Consider the following 25,172-nt stretch of genomic DNA (forward strand, 5'->3'; position numbering starts at 1 on the left):
ATCACTTCCATATAAGAAAGATATAATTTTATTTTTTGTAGCAACAGAAAAATTATATTTCAGCAAACACTGGCAAGTGACTAAGTCAGAATTTTGAAAAGCACTGTCCATGGTGTCTTATCTTTAAGATGAAACAATTCTTCCAATGTTATGACAACTTGAGTCCTTGAATATTCTGTTTCAGGTTAAGTAGTTCTTTCTCTTGTCTTGTCTTCTCCTGCTTGAAGGCCAATTTGTTGGCTTTCTTCTCCACCCTGCGCTCCTGCAAAAATGATTTGCATATTTATTTACTTAGTTTATTTGTTGGTACAGATTGAGTCTCCCTTATCCAAAATGTTTGGGACCAGAAGTGTGTTGATTTTGGATTTTTTTCCTATTTTGAAGTATTTGCATATACATAATGAGATAGTCTGGAGATGGAACCTAATCTAAACATGTTTCATATACAACTTATACACAGAGCATGAAAGTAATTTTATACATATTTTAATTAATTTTGTCTATGAAACAGTTTGTGTATGTTGAATCATCAGAAAACCAAGGTGTCTTTATCTCAGCCACCCATATGGGCAGTTTTGGATTTTGGTGTATTTTGGATTTCAGAATTCCAGATAAGGAAGGCTCAAAATATATAAACTCATAGGATTGCAAAGGTACACACACACAAACATGCACTAGATAGTGATTTTAAAAAATATGCAAGGAACAAAGGGTAATATCCAATTGCTAGTCATAGCCAGTGTAGCCCTAGTGGATGAACCGCCAAATAGTAAATCAACACTTGTACAAATTGTATTTATTCACTGGGTCTACTGCAGCTGGCAATAGAATCATAGAGTTGGAAGAGATATCAAGGGCCATCCAGTCCAATCCCCTGCCATGTAGAAATAGACAATCAAAGATTAGATGGCCATCCTGCCCCTATTTTAAAACCTCCAAAGGAGGAGACTCCACCACACTCTGAGGGAGTGTGTTCCAGTGTCAAACAGCTCTGTCGGGAAACGCTTCCTAATGTTGGGGTGGAATCTCTTTTCCTGTAGCTTGAATCCATCGATCCTTGTGCCATGGAGCTGCAGCAAACAAGCTTGCTCCATCCTCAATATGACACCCCATCAAATACTTAAATAGGGCTATCATATCACCTCTTAACCGTCTAACATACCTAGCTCCCTAACTTGCTCCTAATAGGGCATGGTTTCCAGATCCTTCACCATTTTGGTCACCCTCCTCTGGACAAGCTCCAGCTTGTCAACCTTTGAGTTGTGGTGCCCAGAACTGGACACAGTATTCCAGGTGAGGCCTGACCAAAGCAGAAGAGAATGGTACTGTTACTCAATCTAGACACTATATGCCTATCGACAAAGCTTTGAATTGCATAGGAACTGTATTCTGGCTAAAGATTCAGTGTAGTTTGGGAGACAGAAGAATTTATGGATTGTTTAGGTGTTGCTATAATTGGTTCTGGTATATGTTAAAAACAATTGATCGCTACTTTAGTGAAAGTTAAATTGAAATTAGTTTGCAGTGGAAGTAAACAATACATTTGGTACAGGAAAGTTAACATTACTTTTCGTTCTTCTTTGATAGCTTGTTTTCTAGCTTTCCGATCTTCTTTACTCTCATGTTTAGATCGTGGTTGTGTGGATACTCGTGGCAGGTCACAGTCATTAATCATCTGCATACGTTCAACCTGTTTAGCTGTAAGTCTTCTTTGTGGCAAAACATCTAAAGGGATTCCTGTCTTATTAGACACTTTGATTGGTTTGGGCTAAAAAACAAATACAAATACTAATGAACTAATTTTTAAAAGAAAAATACACTAATAAACCTATAGCATTAATAAAGATGTATGCATCCCCAGCCAAAAATCAATGAGATCCAAAATTCAAGTCACACTCTCTCACCCTTAAAGAAGGTAATGACAAACCTCCTCTGAATAAATCTTGCTGATAAAACCCAGTGAGACAGTCACCATAAGTCAGAGTTAACTGGAAAGCATATAACAAGAAATTCACATTTACCTTTTGTGGAACTTCAATAACTTTTGGATGATTGTACAAGTTTGAGTAGGTACCTTGAAGGGAAAAAACCACAAAACTAATCAAGGAATTAAGGTTTCCCCTCTCTTTAGTAGTGATTTCAAATATCTGAAAGTATATATTAATATTGTAGTCCAGAGCCACTGATACTACACAATTAGCACTACTGTTCCACTTTACCTACCATTGTTCTGTTCTATGGAATCCTGGGATTGGCAGTTTAGGGAGGGGCATTTAGAAATCTCAGCCAAGAACTCTAGTGCCTCACTAAACTGCAAACCTCTTAGTTAATCCACAGAACCCTTTTGTGGGTAATTCAGGTGTATGCTATACAGACACATATGAAAAAATTTCTTATACGGCACACAGCCAGCACAATGATAAAAAGGTTAAAAAAATTACATCCATTGGGAACATTATATTCTAACACATCATATTTTATATATAAAAGCAACAGTGGACTGAGGAATAATCTATCCTTTGCTCTGAACTAAGGCATTAGCCCTGGTTTTTTTTTGGGGGGAGGGGGTTACTTGGAAACAAAAAAGTAACTCTAGATACCCACTCAGAATGGATTCACAGTCCCAAGTTTCTTTAGGTTCTTTAATAATCAGTGTTACAAGCTCTTCTTTCTCTTCTTTTTCCTTATCCAGGACAAGCTCTGAATCTTCTTTGATTTCAAGTTCATTAAGTTTCACACAGCTTTTGAAGGAAGAAGATATATAAAGACAGTTAATTTTAAATTACTTTTAAAAGATACTTTCAGCTTCTCCCTGTCATAGTTCAATATCCCATAGAACATGGCTGAGCAAGCATTTTATATCCAAGGGACAAATTCCAATCTGGGGAAGGTCTATAGAGCTACATTCCAGCAGTGGGTGATGTGAAAGCAAAGTAGAAGAAATTTGGGCATTCTCCTACTAAGCATGCAAAGCACAGCTCAATTCTAGCCACACCCATTTACAAATAGTCTCTAGTATATATGCCCACAGCTCAGTTCTCTGCAAAAGCCTACAGGAAGAGGACCTTCATGTCTAGAGGCACAGATTTAACAGATATAGCAAAAACAAGAAGTCCCTAATTTGTCTTACATAGAATTTGGGAAACATATGATTTGGGAAGAGGTGCTCCTGAACTTGAAACCACAGTAAAACAGGTGTATCCAAGGGTGGCACTGTCTCAGTAGATTGTGCCTTTTCTCACATAAGTCAAAGCATCCAACCTTTACTACTTAATATGTTATTCACGCTGAAAAGCTGTCCTTGAAAGTTTGATAGCTCCTGAAACAGAATGGTGGATGGCAGCTACAGAAGGACTAAAAAGTGCAAATAGAAGCAGTACCCATTAAGACAAAGCCATCATTGGATACAACCTTTTAGGATATCATCATATTACCATAGTTTTATGAAGTTACTCCTCAACCATAGAAATATTAAATATTTCATTCCAATGTTCTTCAATCCATATCTGGGTTCCAAAGTTTCCCCAGTAATTTTTGATAAACAGATCTATCTTTTTGCCATTTTTTTGGGACTAAAGGAACAAAGAGCCACATGCCGTGGGTAGCATGTACAGTTTGGAATGCCAATAACTAATGAAAAAGACTAAAATATATTGTAACGTCTTTATAAACACTGAAATGACAGCTGATGTTCTTGTTCAGGATACCACTTCATTCCAAGTGTGAGGTTCAAACCACGACAACTGCTGATTTTCAAGGACTCCAGGAAAGACGTAACAAACTAATGTAGTATTATCTCCCTTACTTTTTGAGGCACTACAATAACGTACATATGTTGATTGTCTGTTTGAACAGTAGCATAAATCCCCATGCCCCTCTTGTAAGGCAGGGGTGGGTAGCTATGGCTCTCCAGATTTTTTTCTGCTAGTCTATTCTTCATATCAAGGTGAAGAATTAAAGGAGATGCAGTTCAAAAGTATCTGGAGGGTTACAGCAGCTCATCCAATATAATGCGCGGTGAAAAGATATAAAATACATTGCAATGCCAAAATCTGAAGTGCCTCTTGAACACAGTTTTAATAGTAGGGCTTGTTTTTAGAGCAGAGAATATGGCTATCCTAATTAGGAATATTTCTTTTCTATTTTCAATTTTTCTGCAAATCAGATACTTGGCATGACAGTATCACAACTGCCATATACACCACTTATCACAACTGGAAGCTCATCAATAAGCTGGAAGATAAGTGAGTCTAAAAGCAAAAGACAGGAGGTGTTGAACTGAGAAGGGGAAAATGTAGATAATCTTTTAAAAAAAAAGCTACAGAGTTCAAATATTTTACATACTTTTTTGCTTTTTCTCTGTAGTAATCATTCAAGATTTCCTGTAACCGAGTACTGTCATTTTGAATGAAGCCTTCTAATTCAGCATTATCCAATGCTCCGATTTCATCATCATCAAACTGCTCAAAAAACTAAACATGAAAAAATAGTTTTCTGTGGGAATCATTCTGGAACTGGTTAGGTAAATGCTATGAGATATTTCAACCATAGTGAGAAACTCAGTTCTAGGAATACTTCTATTTGAATCCACCAAATTACTTTTCCTTATATAATAAGATAAAGTTTTCACTGACCGCAGGTTTTTTGTTACGCATTAAGACAAGAAAATGCCTCCAATTCAGGATAAGCCTTTAGTAACACACAAAACAACTACTACTCAGTATAGCTGGCATCCTGTGGATTAGTTCCAAGTAAAGTAGATCCAATTATTGAATAAGTACATCAACATATAAATTCCACTGATTCAAGGGTTTTACTGTGGTCAGGTGTAACCACAGGATATAGTTCTATGTGTGATTAGCACTTGGATGTTAACTATTACAATCACTAGAAATACAGATTAATGCAAATAACCTTTTATGCACAAGCTACTGAAGATTGAGGTGGGCAACTGTTAAAAGTTAAGGAGCTAAACTGGCCCCTTGGGGGGTCCACTGTTCACAGTTGCTCCTCTACCATGAAAAGAAAAACAGAACAAAACAAATACCATTTTATACCCAAAATGCCCCCCAGCACTTCCTGAGGGGCATGAGAGCAATTTTGCCATCTTTTGGGGCTATGTGGGCTATTTGGGCACAGGAGAAGCCTTTTTTTAAAGGGAAGTGAATGGACCGGTTCACGTCCTATTAAAAAACAGCCCAGGTGGTCTTAAAATATGGCAAAATTGCCCAAAATCCCTATGGTCCATTTTAAAAAAAAACTCCCCTCCCCAAAAGGCAGGGCTGTTGGAGGGCCTAGCACCCACAAAATGGCCATGGATACTTTATAGGACTTTCCCATCCTGATACAGATCAGTTAAGAGATCAGAATCAATGAATTAAAGCTTCCCAAGAATACCTTAGGTTAATCAGAATCAGTACCACTATTTTACCAACCTTCTCAAATCTCTCATCCAAAAGGGTCAATTGTTCATTCCTTCTCATTACTGAAGAGGTCATAGAGTATTCTGTGAAACGACTTTTAGTCTCTTCTTGCATGAAAAGAAATTCTTTCATCTCTCCTCTGATTTCACTGTCATCTGACAAAGGACCTTCAGAATCATATTCCTCATCACTCTGTACATTTTTTCCATCTTTTTCTTCTTCTTCTTCTTCTTCTTCTTCTTCTTCTTCCATATCCTCCCATTCATCTTCATCTCCAGAGTTATACTCCCTATAGGGGAAAAATATATTACAAAATCCTATAGCACTAAGGTAATTTATATTATTTAACAGGCCATTATTTTAACTGTTTTACAATGGATAAAAAAAATATTCTGCCACCAATAACAATTTTTTTTTCATTCCATTACCAAGAACCTTCCTTTTCTTCATCTGTAGTCCCTGGTTTAATGGCCCTTAAAATGAAATCATCTTCAAGGAGATTGTCTGGATTGTCAAAATCAAAGTCATCATCAAGTGCTGCAACAATGTCAGGGTCAAAATCCAGCCTAGGCCCTGATGACAGATAGAAAAACAAGTTATACATTAGCTATGGCAACACTTGCACCATAACAGTAGATAACAAAGTACTTATAGCCACACTCAGAATCCAGAATGCCCTTAGCCAAAGAAAGGGAGCTATCCTCATGGATATTTTAAGTTATAGAACTGTATCTTGTTGAAAGTACAAGTCATTTAAGCTTTAATAGTTTTCAGAAGAGTTTGACAAACCACATAACTCGATTCTAGCCTCTGGAAAGAACTGTAACATTTTGGTTAATTTAACTAATCTTATTCTGTTCTGTGAGGAGATCTATGTACAGATTTGCTTTTGTTACTTAACCTTTTGGCACACACAGATGTGGATGTAAGAGAACAAGAGAAATTACAGCCTCACTTTTTATGTCTCATGAGTTTATGAAATTATACTCAATAAACTGCAAGTTTCTATTAAACACCTATGGATGCAACAAAAATAAAGCAACAAATGCAGGATAATTCCCATGGTAACTATGAATGAGCAACACGTTAGTGCACATTTCCTAATAACTCCTGCTTGTAGAAAGAGTGGGTAAAAAAATCAGACATTTGGTCCATGGTTTGGTCACTACGATGTACAAACTTGGCAGAGAGCCAGATCTCTGCCTCATTTCCCCTTCAGAGTAGCCACACAATTAATCCTAAAGGAAACTCTGGATTATCTCTGGCTTGTCAGAAGAGAAGCAAACCAGAAACCTGGTGCCTGCCATGGTCTGTCTGACCATTCCTGCAGCAAGCATTAGTACCCACAGTGCTTATCACTTGACTTTTTTAAAGAACAAAGAAAATATATTTAAAGGAAGCATAAAGGCAACCAGGCAATGTTAACATGGAAGTAGTGAAGTAATACTCTGCCCCCTTTATTTTGCACTAGGCCACATGGGTGATGGCATCAAAATAATTCTACAAGAACAAATTCTGTATTAACATCCCATGAAAGACAGGTTAAGGCTATTATCTCAGTCATGTGAGTAAGCTTCACATGACAGTGGAACATCTGAATACACATGCACAGCAGGCTGTACTATAAATACTGTACCTGAAACAGGAGCAGCTTTATTTAGCAGTCCCACATCCTCCTCAAATTCTGATGCAAACACTGATGAAGGCAAGTTAATAGTGGGAGCCTAGAAAGAAATAAGATAAATTTTTTAAAAATGTTAAATTTCAGACAACTCTCTGAACAATTAAAGTATCCCTTTCTAAAGGGATACAATTTGACATCTTCCCCTTTATTCTGAAATCTGAGAATAAGCATTCATATGTTTTGTCCTCCCCCCCCCCCCGCAAATCTATTTCCCCCATTTCTGTAGGTTTCTGTTCTGTATAAGCATCTCTAGAGCACAAGCTGACATGTAAGACAGACAGAAATCCAAGGGCTGCTTACAAACTATTCAAAACGTTAGAAAATTTCTTGATAATGAATTCCAGTGAACTGTTCATGTATGTACAGTTGCCCCTTCGTATCCACAGGTTTTTCATCCACAGATTCAAGCATCCACGGCTTGAAAATATTTTAAAAATATATATAAATTCCAAATGCAAACCTTGATCTTGCCATTATATATAAGGGACACCGTTTTATTATTCGATTGTATTTATGGGATTTGAGCATCCATGGATTTTGGTATCCATGGGGAGTCTTGGAACCAAACCCCAGTCGATACCAAGGGCCCATTGTACTTAATGGGACAGTCTTAAAAAGTGATCCTCCTCCTACTAATCATAATGCTTGTTTTTGTATGTTTTTAACTGTACAGTGCTTTTAAATTGTAAGGCACTCTGAGTCCCAATTTTTGGGGAAAAGTGGAATATAAATATAATAATAATAATAATAATAATAATAATAATGCAAACAGTTTTTATCTTAACATTAAGATGTTGTGGCTGTGTTCTGTCAATACAATACAACTTTATCAAATGATTAGTGTTTGGCCACCATCTCCAACCATTCCACCTGGATAGTGGAGATACACAATGCAAAATCTCTCTCACCTCATTTGTCTAAAGAGAAACATTTAATAATCTACTCAAGAGAAACAAAATAAAATAGAACATTACAAAATGCTGCCAATTATGTTAGCATTAAGTACCATTTCTTATTTAACAACTACATTGGATTAAAGTAAAAGCCATCATAACAAAATTCAGTGTCAATAGGAATGTTTTATGTTACACATTCCCAGAAGATATTTTACTAATTATTCCGACACAGCCTTTAAAGAAAAACCTTTACATTTGCTGAATGTCCACATGAGAAAAACAAGCAACCAAAACCATCACCTTGGCCATAAGTACTCAAGTTTACCTTGTACTTACTGGTATATGTTGAATTTCCTCTTCTATCTCTCCTTTTGTGGTTACTACAATCCTGCCTTGTGCATCTGGTCTGTTTGCTGGCAGAAGCTCAGAAGGTCCAGAAGCTTCTTTGAGATGTTGCAAATAGTCATAGTCATCGTCGAAGAATACTCCGTATTTTCTCTGTTCTTCTCTTCTCGTCTCATCATCTCCCTAAAGATTTTTTTGGAACGAAGGGAAGCATTTCAAAGAAGGCATTATAAAAGCAAGTATTTCAGGAAAAAATGGAAGCTGAGTACAGTAATCCCCTAACAGTTTCTGTCATGAATCTCTTAACAGTGAATTTTACAGTATTACATCAAAAAGAACATAAGACCCCTGAGAAATCAGACCAAAGTATATGAAGTCAAACATGCTGTTTATTACAGTGGTCAAAGCGGTGCCTCTTGGAAGCCTGAAAACAAGACAGAAGGACAATAAACCCAATCCCATCCCCCATATCAGAGTTATCCTATACAGACATGATGGCTTCATTCTCCATAAATGTATAAAATCCCCTTTTAAAGTCATCTCAGGCAGTTGGCACTGCAATCCCATTCACATCTGAAATATTCACATGTAAGATTACAAGATTACAGTCCTCCTTTCAGTAAGGACATAGCAGGGTAGAGATATATACAGTTACGTATCAGGTGGGCAAAAGAACAGGGAGCAGTTTCTTCCACATCCTGAAGAGTAGGGCCTGGGCCATCCACTGGGAGGTTGACAACAAGGTACTTTCCTACAGCATTATCCTTTTTGTCGCCTACCTTTTGCGCAGGTAAGAGGACCCTCTGGGGCGCAGTGTCATCTGCCGTCAAGGGGTCCCTCTGACTTCTGTGTACTAAGTGAAATGTCACAGCGTTTTTCTTCTCTATGAAGGGCTTTTTCCGCCTGTGGGGCTGTGAGAGAAGGAAGAGGTACTTGAAACTGAACAAGGACTCAAAGGTTTTCTGTCTACATAAATATATGGGTTATACTTCATTCAAAGATTCTAAAATATCATGATGAAAATCACATCCAGTGTCATATATATGGAAGTTACACCAGGTTAACTCACAGGCCTCAGCCACCGACATCTAGAAAATCATCATACAACCTCCTGCAACCTTTTAAAAAGCCTGAGGCCCTGAATCTGCTCTGTGTCTCCAGAAAGCCCTGCTTAGCGTTCTGCAGGAGACCGGTTTCTTTGTGTATAAACTGGTCAGTGCTCCCATCCTCATAAAAACAAATGCTCATGGTTTTGTTTGGGTTTCTCTTGGATGCCCTGCGCAACACAAACAGCCATCAGACAACGCTCTGCTGGAACATCACTTTTACAACAATAACACCACAATCCTACTGATAAACTGATGTTTGTTAAGAGATTCCCCTTGACATCAGGAGGACCTCCTTCCTCAATGGAGAGTGGCGGAGTCTTTAAGCAGAGGCTGGGTGGCCCTCTGTCAAGGGGCTGCTTTGACTGGGAGTTCCTGCATGGCAGAATGGGTTGGGCTGGTCAGGGCCCTTCTTGGGGTCTCCTGCAACTCCAGGGTCCTAGTAACTCAATCCTTACAGGAACAGGGGCTGCCCACAGCCTCCAGCCCAGGCAACCCAAGAGGAGGAGGAGGAGGCTTCAGTCCCTCTTCCCTCTGGAGCGGGGGCCACAGTGGCTGCTGCTGGGAGCTGGAGTCGGAAGAAGTCACGTGTCCCAGCCCTCCCTCCCTCCCTCTGAGCCAGAGCGCGCGACGGAGGCCCTTCATGAAGCGCCCTCCCAAGGCGCCCACTCACCATGGCAAAGACCCTCGCGCGCCCCACGCTCCAGTCCACAACTCCAGCCCCGATGCTGCCTCAGGCTCCACGCGCTTCCGGTTCCGGACATGAAGGAGGTTCACGCCCCTCAACTTCCGGTGCTCTGTTTCTCTGCTGCCGCCATCTTGGGGCGGGGAATGTTTTAGGGAAGAGTAGTGTAAGAGAGAGGGAGGGGGAACTCTAGCGAAAGGGACAGGATTGTTATCATCCAGGGAGAGGTTGCTGTGGCTGCTGCATCCACACTGGAGAAATGAATAACTCTTCTCTGGCTCAAGGCTATGGAATTCTGGGAGTTGGAGTTTGTTTTACATATCTATCTATCTATCTATCTATCTATCTATGCCATTGGTATGTGAGAGCGTCAATTCAGATTCAAAATCCTTTAAATCTGGACTTGCTTCTTCATTCCCATACCCCAAGGACTTTGAATTTGGAATTTGACATCCTCACATAGCAGTGGCATAAATACCTCTGTCCCTGGCTTCCACTCCACCAAATGCATCTGAGGAAGTAGACTGGAGCCTGCGAAAAGCTCATGTTGCCAACTTCTTTCTCTCAGTGAGTCTCAAAGGTGCAACGAGATCTCTCTACATACGGATGCATAGATGCACACTGAGACGTGGCGACCCCACTCAGGGTGGCCCTATAGCCACAAAGGAGGACAAGGCACCTTAAAAATGTAGGACGCCCAAGACCAAACAGAGGGCATGGCCAGATTAAAGCTTACAAACACTCATAGAAATATAAATGTCATGCTGCTTAGCCCTGCTCCAAATGGAAGATATTTTGGAATTCCTCCTGGACAGAAGGAAAATGTAGGACAGGACCAGAACAAAAGGAGGACATCTGGTCACCATGGTTCCACTGAAATAGATAGGCTTACTTTTGGGTAGAATGTATAGAATCGCACGATTAAAAATTAAAGGTAAAGATAGTCCCTTAACATTAATGTTTAGTCATAACCAACTGTAAGGAGCGGTGCTAAACTCCATACTAAGCCAAAGAGCCGGTATTGTCTGAGGACAACTCTGTGGCCGTTATTATTATTAACCTTTATTTATAAAGCGCTGTAAATTTACACAGCACTGTACATACAATCTTTTTAATTAGACGGTTCCCTTCCCTCAGGCTTACAATCTAAAAAGACATGACACAAAAGGAGAAGGGAAAGGTGGTGGGGCTAGTAGGCTAATACATATAAAGTACATAGCAATACAGGAAATGGTTCGATAAAACAGGCATCAAAAGAACATCAAATAGCAAGCGACAATTATGGAATGCCTGGGAACGCTTCAGAAGCTCCGTCTGTTGAGCTTCAAACGCCGATGGTGCATCCACTGCAAGACATGCTGTGAGGCAAGACAAAACTTGCTGTTCAAGCCTTGGAGAAAGGTCAGGGGCAGAAAGATACAGCTGGGTGTCATCGGCATAGAGATGGTAGGAAAAGCCAAGAGAGCTAATGAGTTTTCCTAAGGACAGTGTGTAGAGAGAAAACAGAAGGGGACCCAGAACAGAGCCCTGGGGAACTCCAACAGATAAGGGAACAGGAGAAGAAGTCTGGCCACCTGCAATCACTGCAAAAGATCTGTCTGACAAATAAGATCGAAACCATTGAAATCATGACTGCATCATGACTGAGAAGTGGTACCTATCTATCTACTTGCATTTGCATGCTTTCAAACTGCTAGGTTGGCAGAAGGTGGGGCTAGTGATGGGAGCTCACCCCATCATGCGGCATTCAGGCCTCAAACTGCCAACCTGCCAATCTTGCAATCAACAGAGTCAGCATCTTGATCATTTCAGCCACCGCATAATATTAACATCCCAAAATTAAAAAGGAGATTCCCGCAAATTTCAAAGCATTTGCAGTACTTGAAAAGACCTCTATTTTAATATAAAGTACAGTTTAAGTTCTCTGGAAAGTGTGGTGATATATATTAAGTAAAGATAAAAAAGTATGCGTTCAGAAACAATGTTCTTTGAAACAGCTGTAATAACACAGGTGAAAGCTGCTAGCCCTACAGGGTGCGACGTCAGCCCCCAGGGTCTTGGCTGGAATCTGCTGGCCTCTTGTCGCTCTTGACACTGCTGGAAAGGCTCAGACTGGGAGCTTGGATGACATAACATGCTCAACAAGTGGCCCTACTGGTCTTTCATGGGGCACTTGTTCTGATGGCCTCTATGAATCAGGAGGAGTGAGTCAGCCCAATTATAAAAGTAGCAGCAAGTGGAGATGGCAGTTCAGTGTTTCAGCCAGACAGACATGGCCTCATCCTGGGTCCATTCTGCTCTTCCTTCCATCTGTTTTTGTGTCATCTCTTCCCGCAAGTTTCAGTCATCATTTCATAGCCACTGAGCACATTAATATTTGTTCATTTTGAATTTCTTTCAACCAAATAGTTTGGTACTTCAGCAAACTTTAGTTGTTCAAGGCTTGTGTTTATTGCCTCAACCTAACAGGGCTTCTGAGACAATGCACAATTGATAAATGCATTTTAAGCCATGGATAAAATAAATAAAAGATCATTAAAATGCTCCAAACTTCTCTTTCCAAACCAGACTAACAGCTACCCAGAGCATGTTGCGATTGTCTAACAGACATAATTAAAGCATGAACCACTTTGACCAGACTTGCCCTCCTTAGGAAAAGGGTGCAGCTGGTGCACCAACTCACACTGGACAAAGGCACTCCTGACCACAGCGCCCACTTGACCTTCCAGGAACAGTGCTGGGTCAAAGAGTTCTCCCATGCTACCATCTTGATCTTTCAGAAGGAATGCAACCCATCCAGAACAGGCTGTGATCCCACTCCCAGGTTAGCTTTTCTGCTGACAAATAACACTTCTAGTTTACTCAGGCACATCCAATCCTTACTGCCTCCAGACCGTGATTCGGGACTTTCATAGCATCAGCTGTGTCAGATAGTGCTGGGTACTAAACCATACTGGTCACACCTGATCCCAATGTTCTGGATGGCCTCCCCAAGTGGTTACATGTAGATGTTAAAAATCATAGGGAACAGTACTGAGCCCTGTGGAATCTCAACACTTCCCCAGCCCAACCACTGAAAATGTTCAAACAAAAAGGATTGGAACCACTGCAGCACAGTGCTACCACATCCTATATCATCCAAATGGCCCAGAAGGATACTTTGTGATGATATCAGATGCCACTGAGAGGCCGAACAGAACCTTCAAGTTCAAGATTTTCCATACTTTGGCTCAGTCATTAACCAGAATGGAGATTGTAGTCAAGAAATCAAAAGCTTAGGACTTGGAGGGGTAATTGTGAAGGAACTAGATAAAATCCTGAAATATAAAGATGTATCAGTACCAAATGCCACTGTATTTCCCATTTCTGTGTATGGTAGTGAAAGCTGGACAGTGAAGAAAACTGATAGGAAGAAAACCAACCTACTTGAAATGTGATGCTGTAGAAGAGTTCTGAGCATACCACGGACCATGGGCGTTATTGGGAAGGTGTGGGAGGTGCGGACCATACCAGGTGACGCTGGCAAGATGGGTGACACCACTGCTCCAAACATCTGCCTTTTTACAAAAGTGGACTGTGGCATTCACCTGCCTCCCTTTAAAACGCTAGTGTGACTGGAGCAAGGCTCAATAGGAAGAGAAAGGAGAGGCCCTAGGTTTTAAAAAATTAATTGGAAAAAACCAACACCTCACATCTTACCAAATTTTTACTTTAGCCACATGAAACTGTGTACATGTAAATACATTTAGGCTGTGCATATGATACTGTAATTTAAAGGATGGTTTTAATTTTACTAGTCTTTTACGTCACAACTATTGTCACTGAATTCATTGATATATGGGAATCACTATTATGAGTAACATCAGTACAAAAACACCTCCAGAGATGCTCTGTGATGTCATATGAGTTACTGCACTGGGTGATGCTAACTCTAATGATGCCCCCGATGTGGAGTGCTAAAAAGACAAATAAATGGGTCCTGGAGCAAATCATGTCTTAACTCTGATGGATAGACTCAAATCAAGAAATGTATGGCACCGAGTCTGCAAGACCTGAGCAGAGCTGCCTGATGACAGGGTAACTTGGAGGTCTCTCATTCACAGTGTCACCATAGATTGAAGTCAACTTGTTGGCAATTAATAATAGTTTTTGTTTTGTGCCTTCAAGTCATTTTTGATTTACAGCAATCCTAAGGCAAAGCTATCATGGGGTTTTCATGGCAAGATTTGTTCAGCATTTACTTTTGCCTTCCTCTGGGACAGAGAGAGAATGATCACCCAAGGTCACCCAATGGTTTTCTGTGGCCAAGTGGGCATTTGAACCCTGGTCTCCAGATTTGTAGTCCAATGTGGAAACTATTCACCATGCTGTTTCTTTTATACAGTATTTATACAAAATTGTGTTGCTTTACTTAAAAAAAATTAATCCAGCCTAGCCTGTGTGGATTGACAGGGTGTTACTGTAGTTTTTCAGGACTATTACGTTTGGGAGTTAGAAGTTGGTTCCTGGAGTCCTTTATCCATAGTTGCTTTTCTTTGTTTGCTTTCTTTTGTGATGTAGTGGATTATTTGGTCATATCCTTTTCTTTTTCTCTTATTAATAATTTTGCTTGTTAGTATTATAGAAATAGGCATTGCTAGGTAACCTAGTGTTAGATTAAGTGCTATTTGGAACCACATCTTAAATTCTGTTTCCAGCTGACTGAAGAAAAGCCAATACCTCAGCTGTTCTGCAGCCTTCCAGTGTTGAACTCCTCATACATACCATGTCATCTTGCTAAGTGTGAGGGCTGATTTGGAACTTGATCAGGTTTCCTAAAGTTAACTGCTGATTCTTTTGACAGTCTTTCAGCAGAGAGAAAGCACTGGCCACATGATTCATTCTAGCTTGTACTTGGCATAGTTGGGGTGGCTTTATTCTGATTTCCCTTAGGGCTAGCATAGCCATTACTCAACTTCATTTTCCCCTTTTGTTTTTGTTACTGGATTCCAATTCAGTAAATCTGATTTTTCCCTTGCTGAGTTACATGCGGCTGACCCCTAAAGTGCTCCCATCTGCATTATTTTCTTTTGTGTTGTAGCATTTAGAAAAACACTTGTGGAGATTGTGAACAAGACAAGTTGGCTGCACAAAATCTGAAACAACTTTGCACGAACAAGTTGCCTTTACATACCATTTTATAAAGGATATATTCCTGTTTCATTAGCCCTATTGCTTTTATATTTTAGCATGATATTAAATAATACATATAAAATATATAACTGAATTGCTTGGGGAAAATCACCTGTTTCTGAATGAGAGCCAGAGAAGGCATCCCATTTGACCCTTTATGTTGAATAATGACTGCTTGCATTAGAGCAATAAGATATAACTTCATTTTCTAAAAAGAATGAGATGCAGATTCATTTTTTAGTTAACATGTCTATGTATTTGAATTCTGTCATTATGGCTGTTGTACTTCGAATATACTGTGAGATGCCGTGACTTACTGGAAAAGACAATAATCCTTGGTAAAGTGACTAGCGTCAGGAAAAGGGGAGACCTCACTACAGGTGGATTGGTCAATCAAGCCAGCCACAGCCCTGAATATTCAAGACCTGAGCAGGTTGTTGATGCTGGGGCTCTTGGAGGTCCCTCATTTGTATGGTTGCCATCAGTCTAAGTTAACTTGATGACAAATGACAATAAAACAAAGTACCGATTTTTTTGACAGATCTTCGTGCACTAAGTGGAAACAGGGTTGTCTTATCATAACCAGACCTTGTGTGCATTTGGTAGAGTCATGACAGTTGAAGTAGCTAAAAGAAATGCAGCCGCAGATGTTTGTCCCTCCTTCCTTGGGCCAGGGCTCACTTTATCCTCCTGCCCTGTTTGCTTTAGCAGGCAAGGAAGGAATGGGATTCGGGGAAATGAAGCACAGCTGTACTTTTCACTGCTGGAGAGTTCTTTTCAGAAAAACAGGCAGGCATTCCATCTTGTGACCTAGCGTTCCTAAAGAGAAATCAGCAGGCAAAGTGCTTTTCCCAGTATGAAGATAAAATGCTGGGAAGAAATTCTTCTGTTGTTTTTGCTGTGTTATGCAGCTGTGGAGCTCTAGGTCAAGCTCTCCAGCAAGAGATCCAGTATCACATACTACATTACTAGTTGTCAAGGTGTGTTATATCATCATTACAGAACAGTTTCACCTAACTCCTTGGTTCATCTGATTCAATACAAAGGCAGAATACTAGGAGGTATTTTATTTGCTGTTTCATTTGATTATTATTACCTGTTCATAACATTTCTGAGCTTTTACTCACATCTAGAAGATAAAAATGTGAGACTGTATGGGATTCTGTACATACAGCAAGACTAGAAAATTTAACCCTAGAAAAATAAAAATACATCCTCCTCACCTAATGCAAATATAATGTCATACTGGATTAGGAATGTGATACAATTTTAAAAGGAACAGTGGCCTAAATCCAAAGTGACACGCATGGTACATTGAGCATTCTCTCCCATCAGCAGCCTATTCCAATGTTGAGAAGCTCCTTTAGAGAATTTCCTTACATGTTTTAAAGGGGTCAAGGCACATTTGGGGGTGGGAGGCAGTAGGCTGCAGGAGGCAGGATGAAGAACCCGATTCCCACTTGTTTTTGCCGAAGCTTCTTCTGTAAATACAATGTCAGCACTGCAATCTGGAGCATGGTTACCTGGGAGCAAGTTCCCAGTTAACTCAGAAGGGGTTATTTTTGAGTAGACATTACAAGAGTACACTGTTTGGTAATATTTAATTTTATAACTAAAAAGCCACAGAATAAAGTACTAAATCCAAGGATTAAAAAAAACACACACAGAGAGACCATTTATTGCCTGAAAAAAATACATATCTTTTTATAATTAAGAACTAAACAGGGCACATGGACAAAAATAAATTGTAGTATGTACATACATTTAAAAGGATAAATAGCGCATATATACATATACATACATATACATGCATATATATGTATATGTATATATATATATATATCTAGTAATACTGCAATACATTGCAATACATGTCCTTGTGTATTTCAGGCCCAAATGTTTCACCTTGTACATTAAAAGGATAAATAAGTGCCAATATAAGACAATTTTTTAGTGTAAACAATGTCATAGGCTTATAATAAGCCACAATATTTAGGGCCCACATAATAAAGCACATACTATCTTTCACACCACTTTATACTATTTAAATGTATCATGTTTTCACAAATACAATTAAAACATAGTATAAAAGTAGACAATTTGCTCCGCATTATTCACATACAACAAATACAGTCTCCAAGGCCTTTCTGTAGTCTCCAAGACCCTTTGTGAGGATAATACAGATAAACATATGGCATGATTCTTCCCCATATAGGCATAGAGCCTACACACTACAAGGTAGCGTATGAGATCTCTGGTTTCCCCCCTTCTCTCTTGGCACCTGGGTATTCTGTGCATCAGTCTCTTACAAGAAAGAAAGAAAGAAAGCCTTGACTAAGTGGAGAGAGTAGGATGGACAAAGATGTAGGAGATGCTCAGAGGCCTCCCATTCCCCAGATTGTCCTGGTGTGGTGCCAGGGGGAATGGAAGTGGAGGAAAGAGAATTTGTTGTGTTCTTTGGGAACCCTCCTCTATGTGCTTATGCATTACTCACAAAAGGAAGGATCTGGTTTGTAATAGTTTTGCCCCAAGTCCTATAGGAAGTGTAATGCCCCTATACCAGTGCTTTTTCTATTGAAAAACTGCTCCCGCCATGCCCTTCTCTGCTCCAAAACAGCCAATTACTGGTGTGTTGGCACATAGGGTTATGTAAAGGTGGAGCCTTGGTACGCATGTGAGATTCAGCCTCTAGACTTTACATTATTTAACCTAACCCAAGGATATGTTTAATGTAGTTCAAGCTACCAAAAAGGAAGAAAAGAAAAAAGGGATATGCTTTTATCATTTTACCATATTCTTATTGTCTCACATATCTTTGTTCCGAAACATAGCTTAAAAACTGAAATGCAATTATGCAGGATCCATAGTTTTCATTATCTTAATTTAAAAAAAATCTGTGTTACAATTTTGTGCATAGTTACATGCTTGGAAGTTCTCCTGGAATCTCTGCACCTCACATGAGTTTAGCTCTGTTTGAGACTGTTGTCTCAGAGTATGTTACTAAAGTATGGCAGTCATAATTTGTAAAAATAACAATGGTGCTAGGATTAATTTATATTTTTATTTACTGTACTGGATTTATGCCTCACCTTTCTCCAAAATGAGATTCAAGGCGGTTGTACTGGCACTACATTAAATGACTGAACTGTATGGGCTGTTTCTGAAAACTCAAATTGCTTTCCACCAGGCTACAGAAAGGTGAGGATTCTGGAACAGCACACTAAGACTTGCTCACAATCCTGGATCTGCACTTTAAATAATTTATCTAATATCCATATACAACATTAAATTACTTCCATGAAGAATGCTAATAATTTTGCATTAACATACTTTTTTGGGCTGACAAGCAAAAAATGAGCTCTGCCTGCTTCCACTCTATTTGAAAATAATTTATTATTTCCTATCAACAATGATCTCCTCTCTGGCCAAGTGCTAACAAGGTGCGGGGGGAGGGAGGACCCACAGTATCATTTACTCTGAAATAGATGCTTGTAATATATTTTCTCTATTTTATGGCCACTCTTGGGGATTCTCTTAGTCATCTCTCACTTTTTTTAACGTGAAAGTCACATTATTCAATGATTTCTGATTATACCGCTGCAGACACTTCAGTTGCACTGCACTTTCAGGTCTTCAGGGTACTGTGCTTTTCCAGGAAGGAACTCTTTGTCCAGACTACAGGATATTTGCAAACAATTATGGACGGTGAAACCTGAGATTGGTAAACAAAAATATAGTTGTTTCAGTTTCTTTCTCCCCCATCTCATCCTGACGATCCAATCAATAAAGAACAATAAATTCTTTAGAACAATAAAACATCAAAATACTCAAATTATTAATACTAAAATATTGATATAAGCCACCCCACCCCCAGTTTTAAAATGTTTTCTTTAAATCACATACAAAGAACATGTAAATATCTCCTAAAAATGTTAATTCTCAGTGACTGGTAAGATATCCATTTTCTTTTTAGCTTTCTGAGTGCTGTCAGATATGGAATAGAGTTTTAATAACTACAGGGACTAAAAGGATGAAAACTGAATGCATGCTTGTGAAAGGTTATTAAAAATACAGTGTTTCCAAACTTACAATTAATTTTGTTCCCTAGAAAAGCAAAGAATAGGGCTTTGTTGTGAACCTTTTGTTTAGAATGAATTTAAAGTGGTTTGATGGTGCTTTTTTTAAAAAAAAATCTAACAACAAGTTGTTTTTCTACTTTGCTTATTACTTTAAATCAGGGAATTGAGAACTGCTTTGGGAGGGAAATCCGGGGGAAAGAGATCACGATTGGTTTGCACTTCCTGTCTCTGTTATGTTTGAAACTGAAACTTCCTATTTCTGGATGGCTTGTTGACAAGAAGTGTGTTTCAATCTCCCCTGAAGCTACTCTCTGTGCTTCCATAATCCCTATACAGTATTTTAAAATCTCTTACAGGCATGATATTGTAAGTTATTCAGAAACTTTGCATTTGTCTCTAAGCGTAGCACATTTTTATGTACTAATTTGGTAGTAAGCAGAATGTGATGTAACTTGGCCAACTCATTTTAAGACATTGTTATGAATTACATGCCTTTTCAGAGCTGAAATGCAATGCCTGCTGCATTGTGCATTGTGTGAAATGCAATGCCTGCTGCATTAAGGCAGTGTCACAAATTGATCCAAGGTACTGCACTGCCAGAACAAAATGGGTTAGTTCTATGCTAGCAATTGTAACTATTCATTTATAGCAGTGTGCAAAACTATTTATGTGACAAAAGAACAAGTAGGATAGACACAAAGTGGAATATTGATGTTTAATTGTTCTTGTGTGCATCCAAGTCATTTTTTGACATGGTGAACCTAAGTCGAACCTATCATAACCTATCTTGGCAAGTGTCTTCAGAGAGCTTTTACCAGTGTTGTTCTCTGCAGCTGAGAGAGTGTGACTTGCCCAAGGTCACCCGTGGGTTTAATGGGATATGAACCCTGGTCTCCAGAGTCCTAGGACTTATATTTATATACCAATCTAAAACATAACTTGCTAGAGCTATTATTGCAGCCTTGTGGACTCTGAAGCAAAAAACAAACAAACAAAAACAAACAAACAAACAAACAAAAACTCCACTGGGATCCATGAGTAGATACAAAATTCAGGTTTTGAGTAATTACACCAGATTCAAAATGTCAGAAATGTAATAAGCTCTGAAGTTCTCCCAGTATGTGTAAAGGATACATCTACTATATTTTTTAATGTGGTAGTACAAAATGTAGGTTATAGGGGAAGAAATAAGATTCAAAATCTAGCCTGGTGGACTGCCCATGGCATGTGCCTGAAGCGGCAGCTGGACAAGTGTTGTGTCCACTGTCTCTGACTTGCAAGATTCAGAAAAATGTTTCACTATCAATTTAATCTCTTCTCTGTGGACAAAAGCCAGGTGATAACACTTGGGACCCATCTACTCACTTGGGAAAGGAGCACAGGCTTCTGAAGTGAGTTGTAGCAGTGTATATGTGCTACCAAATGCAGGCTGGGTGGCAGTTTCTGTTGCAGCAGTGCCAGAGCAAAGAGACCGCACAATTGTAGTTTTAAGCCAGGGTGGCATGGTCAGAGGAACAGTTTCACCTCCCTCCAACACTGAATGGACCAGACTCATTTTCGTGCGAAGAATTACTTTTGCCATCCCTTCCTCTCTTGGAAGATGTAGAGGGAAAAATGAACCTTTGTCAGTGGCAAAAGAAGCTGACATGGCAGAGCTTGCTTGTTTCCCCCTTCCCCCTTGTGCCTGCTTGGTAAAATGCTGCTGATCCTGCTGTAAAGAAAAACTGGTTGATTCCTGCCTGCCAAGCCAGGCTGTGTGGGAAGTGCTAAGGTTACTAAGGAAATGGACTGTGCTGAAATATAGGTGATTTCCCTAGTAACCCTGGTCTAGAAACCCACACAGCCTGCCCCCGGGGATCCACATCCAGGCAGAACCAGCTGCTAGCAGTGGGTGCAGTGGAATCATTTGGTGAGACAGATAGGTGGGCGGGCAAAAGGGGGTGAGTGAGGCAGTATGCTCTGCTGTGCTACCGCCTTCAGCTGCTGGCAGTGGCATTTCTTCCTCTACATCTTCAAAGGAAAGAGGGAAAGCAGCCTGATCACCATCATCCAGAGGGAGAGAAAGGCGAGCCAGCTCATCAGGCCTAATCACAGTAAGAAGGGCCCTCCCTCCAGTTCATCTGCCGTGGTCCAGACATCAGAGGGAGAGAAGATCTGCTGGACTTTCTCCTTCCCCAGTGCCATTCCCTTCACCTTTTGTGTCTTGTCTCTTTAGAGTGTAAGCCTGAAGGCAGGGAAATGTCTAATTAACAATTTGTAAGCCACTCTGATAGCTTTTTGGCTGAAGAGCGGGGAATGAATAAATAAATAAATAAATAAATAAATAAATAAATTATTATTATTATTATTATTATTAATCAAAGTAGTATGGGCTGGAGAGCAAAATGAGGCTTGCTGTTGCAAATGCTGCAGTATGCTGAAAAAATTAATGCAATTTTAGGATAGAGATTGTGGGATACAGATGGACTGTGAAATTGGGCTTATAGGTTACATAATTCCCCTCCCCAATTTTTACAACAGTTTTAAGCCAAGGGTAAATGACATTAATTACATAACTTCGGACTCCCTGCTCGCCATCTGTGGCAGCCCACTTGGGACTCAGTGCCCAATTTTTTTTCTTTCTGAAACTTCAGAGTAAAGGGCCTATTGATTAATTGGCTGGCTATCCTATGTTGAGCTGTGTCCCTGAGCTGTGTTCAGAAAGGTGGATAACAGTGTTTATGAACCCACTAAAATGCAGGAGGCTTGCATTTTAAATTTCAGTATTTTAAATTAACAAATTTTTACTGCTTGCTATTATCATCCAGTGGGAAACCCATGTTCCAGCATTATCATGACTATCTAATTTAGAAAATTTACCTGCTTAACCAGGGAAATGAACAATGATCTAATCCTAGAATTTTCTGTAAATGCTAATAGGAAAGGAAGGCAGAGCTTGTAAACAATTGTTTCCTTGCCTTGTAAACTGTCGACTCTCTTCATGTACTTCCATTTCTGTGCTCTTAAATTCATTTAATTCTTTCCGTATTGCTGCCTAATTAAAAAAAAAGCAAAGTATGACAACATGAAACAACTCTTAAATGGAAATGTTTAAAGTAAGCAAAGGAGCCATTCTGCAAAGTAGCAAAATAGAAATGATCTCATATTCTTATTTCTGTTACCATACAAGATGAATAATGCATTTCATCTAGAAATTAGCTCCTACTTCAGTTTTATGTAACATAAAGTGAAATGTTTGGACATTCCAGGCCTTTGTTTTCCTGAGGGCCAATATCAAAGCATAGCAACCGCTCAGAGTACTTTACATGGGTAATGAGCACTGATGTTTAAAGAGTGACACAGTAATCAAATTGCCCCCTCTTCCTTTATTCCACAGCACTTTTCTAAAAAGGCTGGCTATCTTCATACAGGTATTACCACAAATATTTCTATTATAGAATAATCACCACTTTTAGCCCTAATTGCTCTCTGAAGGTCAGAACTGCTTTTACTGTTTTTAACACATTAATATCTCTCAATAATCCTTTATTAAAAACAACCATCTCACTGGAAGTACAAATCTTTCATGGCAGGGCAGAATTAGAGTATGACATGTTGAAGTATAATTCAGAAGGGAAAATGTACAATGTGGGATAATAAAAGGTGACTGGACAACAAAGGGTCACTGTCAGCCATGATGACAAGGCATTTTCCCTTCAGTGCTGAGTCATGGGAAGTGACATCAGGAGATGGCCACCAAGTGCAGTAAAGTGCTGCAAAAGGGCTGCAAATGTGCAGGGTCATCCTGGATATGGGACAGAGAACAGTGTGACACAAGAGGAAGAGGCAGAGCCAAAAGGCCACATGGAGCCCTTGCTATATAAGGGGAGTGCCGCCTTCAAGTCACAGTGTGGGTTGTTGTGATGGTGGATGGAGTTGGAGTTGTATGATAGTTTCTGTACATTGTGGAACTTTGGAAGAATAAAAGCCTCATTAGGAGACGCCTGTCTGCAGTGTCTCTTTACTTATTCTAGAAGGGGAGAGGTGCTTCTCCAGTTTTGAACACTGCTGCCTGCATCACGGAAGGTGGCAATTCTGGTGCCAGACACTGGCGTAGTACATCACGGACTGTGCAACAACGCTAACATGACACAGTTATTATACTGTGTCACTACAATATCTTTTCAAACTACAGTCGCTGGTATCAGCAAAAGATTTATCTTAACTCTTGTGGCAATATCTAAGCACAAAGTTTCAGCAACAGCAGATGAAGAGTTAAGGAACTGAATGAATACCCTCCTCATTTATCATATTAGCCCTGAATTAGGGTCCCTCTCACATTTGACTTCATACAATCAATGTGCAAGTGGGAACCCCAACATTAACAGAACTTTCTGATCATGCATACAGGACCCCACAGTTATATCCTTGAGTGGTGTCACTGAGGTTAGTGTCACCCATTTTGTGTGTGTGGGGGGGCAGCTCTCACCCCGGGAATACCTCAGGGTCTGGCGTGGCTGCTTGGACACTGATGGAATGGCCCCCCAGCAGGCAGTGCTACTGAGGGAGGCACTACTGTGGCCTCCAGGAGGCCCATTTAGGATCCTGTGCATCTGCAGAGTGAGCATGAAAGTGCCCTTTATCTCATCCAGTAGCTGTGCTATCCCTCTGAGTGCACTGTCCCACCCTCTGGGTTGCCCCCGGTGCAGTTCACACAACCCTTGTGATACCCCTGACATAGTTTGGGGCTGCTTTTTGTATTTCAGCCAAAAGACACAAGGCAGAACAGGGCCAATGAATGATTTGTATTAACTAAAGGTGTAGGACCCTGCATCTCTTCCTCGTCTCTTGTGTGGGTAATATTTAGTAATGCAACACATAAAGTGATGCCATCACATTGTGCATTGTGACAACTTCGCTACCTCAAAGGACCGCTCCAGTGTAAAAAGCCCTTCCTATGTAAGGGTTCCCTACATGAGCAAAAACACTATCAGCAGCCAGAAGCTGAATCTTGGCTGAATTTCTTGTTGTTTTTTCTTAAAAGCCTCAATCCCAAGCTGGAGGAGTTGTTGGAACAATGTTTCTACACCAGCTCTGGACTATGTACTATGCCACCATAACTTTCCTTTGGCTGAAACTCTCTGGTTAAGTAATCTTGGACTGCTGTTGGGCATATCTTTTACTTGGCTTTTGTAGTTTACTACATTCTGAAACCTTTGCTGGCTTTAACCTAAGCTGTGTTGACCTTCTGCTTTGTCTGAGACCTGACATTACTAGGTTTGCAAAACCCTAGTCTTGATTTCAGATGGCTACTTACCACTAAAAGCTAGTTAACATGCTAATGGAACAGCATGAATTCTATATTATTGACCAATACTGGGACAGAAAATGGGAGGAAGAGATGCTAGGATGTTCCAGCAATAGCTCAACATCAGCTGTGTTTAGTTCCAGCATCAGTTCTGAGCTCAACCTAAAAACTAAAGAGGTGCAAGTCTCCCATTTATTTTTTCTCTCTTCGGGGAAAAGCAGAACAAAAATCTCAGTCCTCTAGGGTGGCAGTTTTTAATCTTCAATCCTTCAAATATTCTGGATTTCAACTCCCAGAAGACCCATCCAACATGGCCAATGGTAAGGAATTCTTGGAGCTGAAGTTTAAAACATCTGGATAGCCAAAGGTTGAGAACCACTGTGCTAGGGCTTTTAGCAACATTACACTTTAGCCTACATATTCCTCCCTATTCAGACCCCGCCCCTACAGAGGAAGATGAAATAAAGGAAGAAACAGGGCGATGCCAAAGTCGCC

At 39.9% G+C, this 25,172-nt stretch overlaps 2 protein-coding genes across 5 annotated transcripts in view; both read right to left on the reverse strand.

Moving 5' to 3' along the window:
- Window positions 1–12: 12 nt before the first annotated feature.
- LTV1 (LTV1 ribosome biogenesis factor) lies at window positions 13–10,226 on the reverse strand. The gene is made up of 11 exons (XM_089530252.1): window positions 10,128–10,226; window positions 9,128–9,259; window positions 8,340–8,531; window positions 7,060–7,147; window positions 5,852–5,996; window positions 5,436–5,712; window positions 4,345–4,472; window positions 2,605–2,741; window positions 2,022–2,074; window positions 1,568–1,768; window positions 13–262 (listed from the first exon to the last, which is right to left on the reverse strand). The coding sequence occupies exons 1-11, from the start codon at window positions 10,128–10,130 to the stop codon at window positions 149–151; spliced, it is 1,470 nt and encodes a 489-aa protein (XP_089386378.1). The 5' UTR covers window positions 10,131–10,226; the 3' UTR covers window positions 13–148.
- Window positions 10,227–16,959: 6,733 nt separating this feature from the next.
- PHACTR2 (phosphatase and actin regulator 2) overlaps window positions 16,960–25,172 on the reverse strand; it is a 71,199-nt gene continuing 62,986 nt past the window's right edge. For all 4 annotated transcript variants that reach the window (XM_089530254.1, XM_089530257.1, XM_089530256.1 and 1 more), the window contains 2 exons: window positions 22,348–22,420; window positions 16,960–19,023 (listed from right to left, as the gene is read on the reverse strand). In XM_089530254.1, the coding sequence (XP_089386380.1) occupies window positions 19,008–19,023; window positions 22,348–22,420 (89 nt within the window). In that variant the 3' untranslated portion in view covers window positions 16,960–19,007. The remainder of the gene's footprint in view (window positions 19,024–22,347; window positions 22,421–25,172) is intronic.

Source organism: Sceloporus occidentalis, unplaced genomic scaffold (genome assembly GCF_023333645.1).
Source record: "Sceloporus occidentalis isolate IW3139 unplaced genomic scaffold, rSceOcc1.0.p SCAF_6, whole genome shotgun sequence".
Classification (NCBI taxonomy): domain Eukaryota; kingdom Metazoa; phylum Chordata; class Lepidosauria; order Squamata; family Phrynosomatidae; genus Sceloporus; species Sceloporus occidentalis.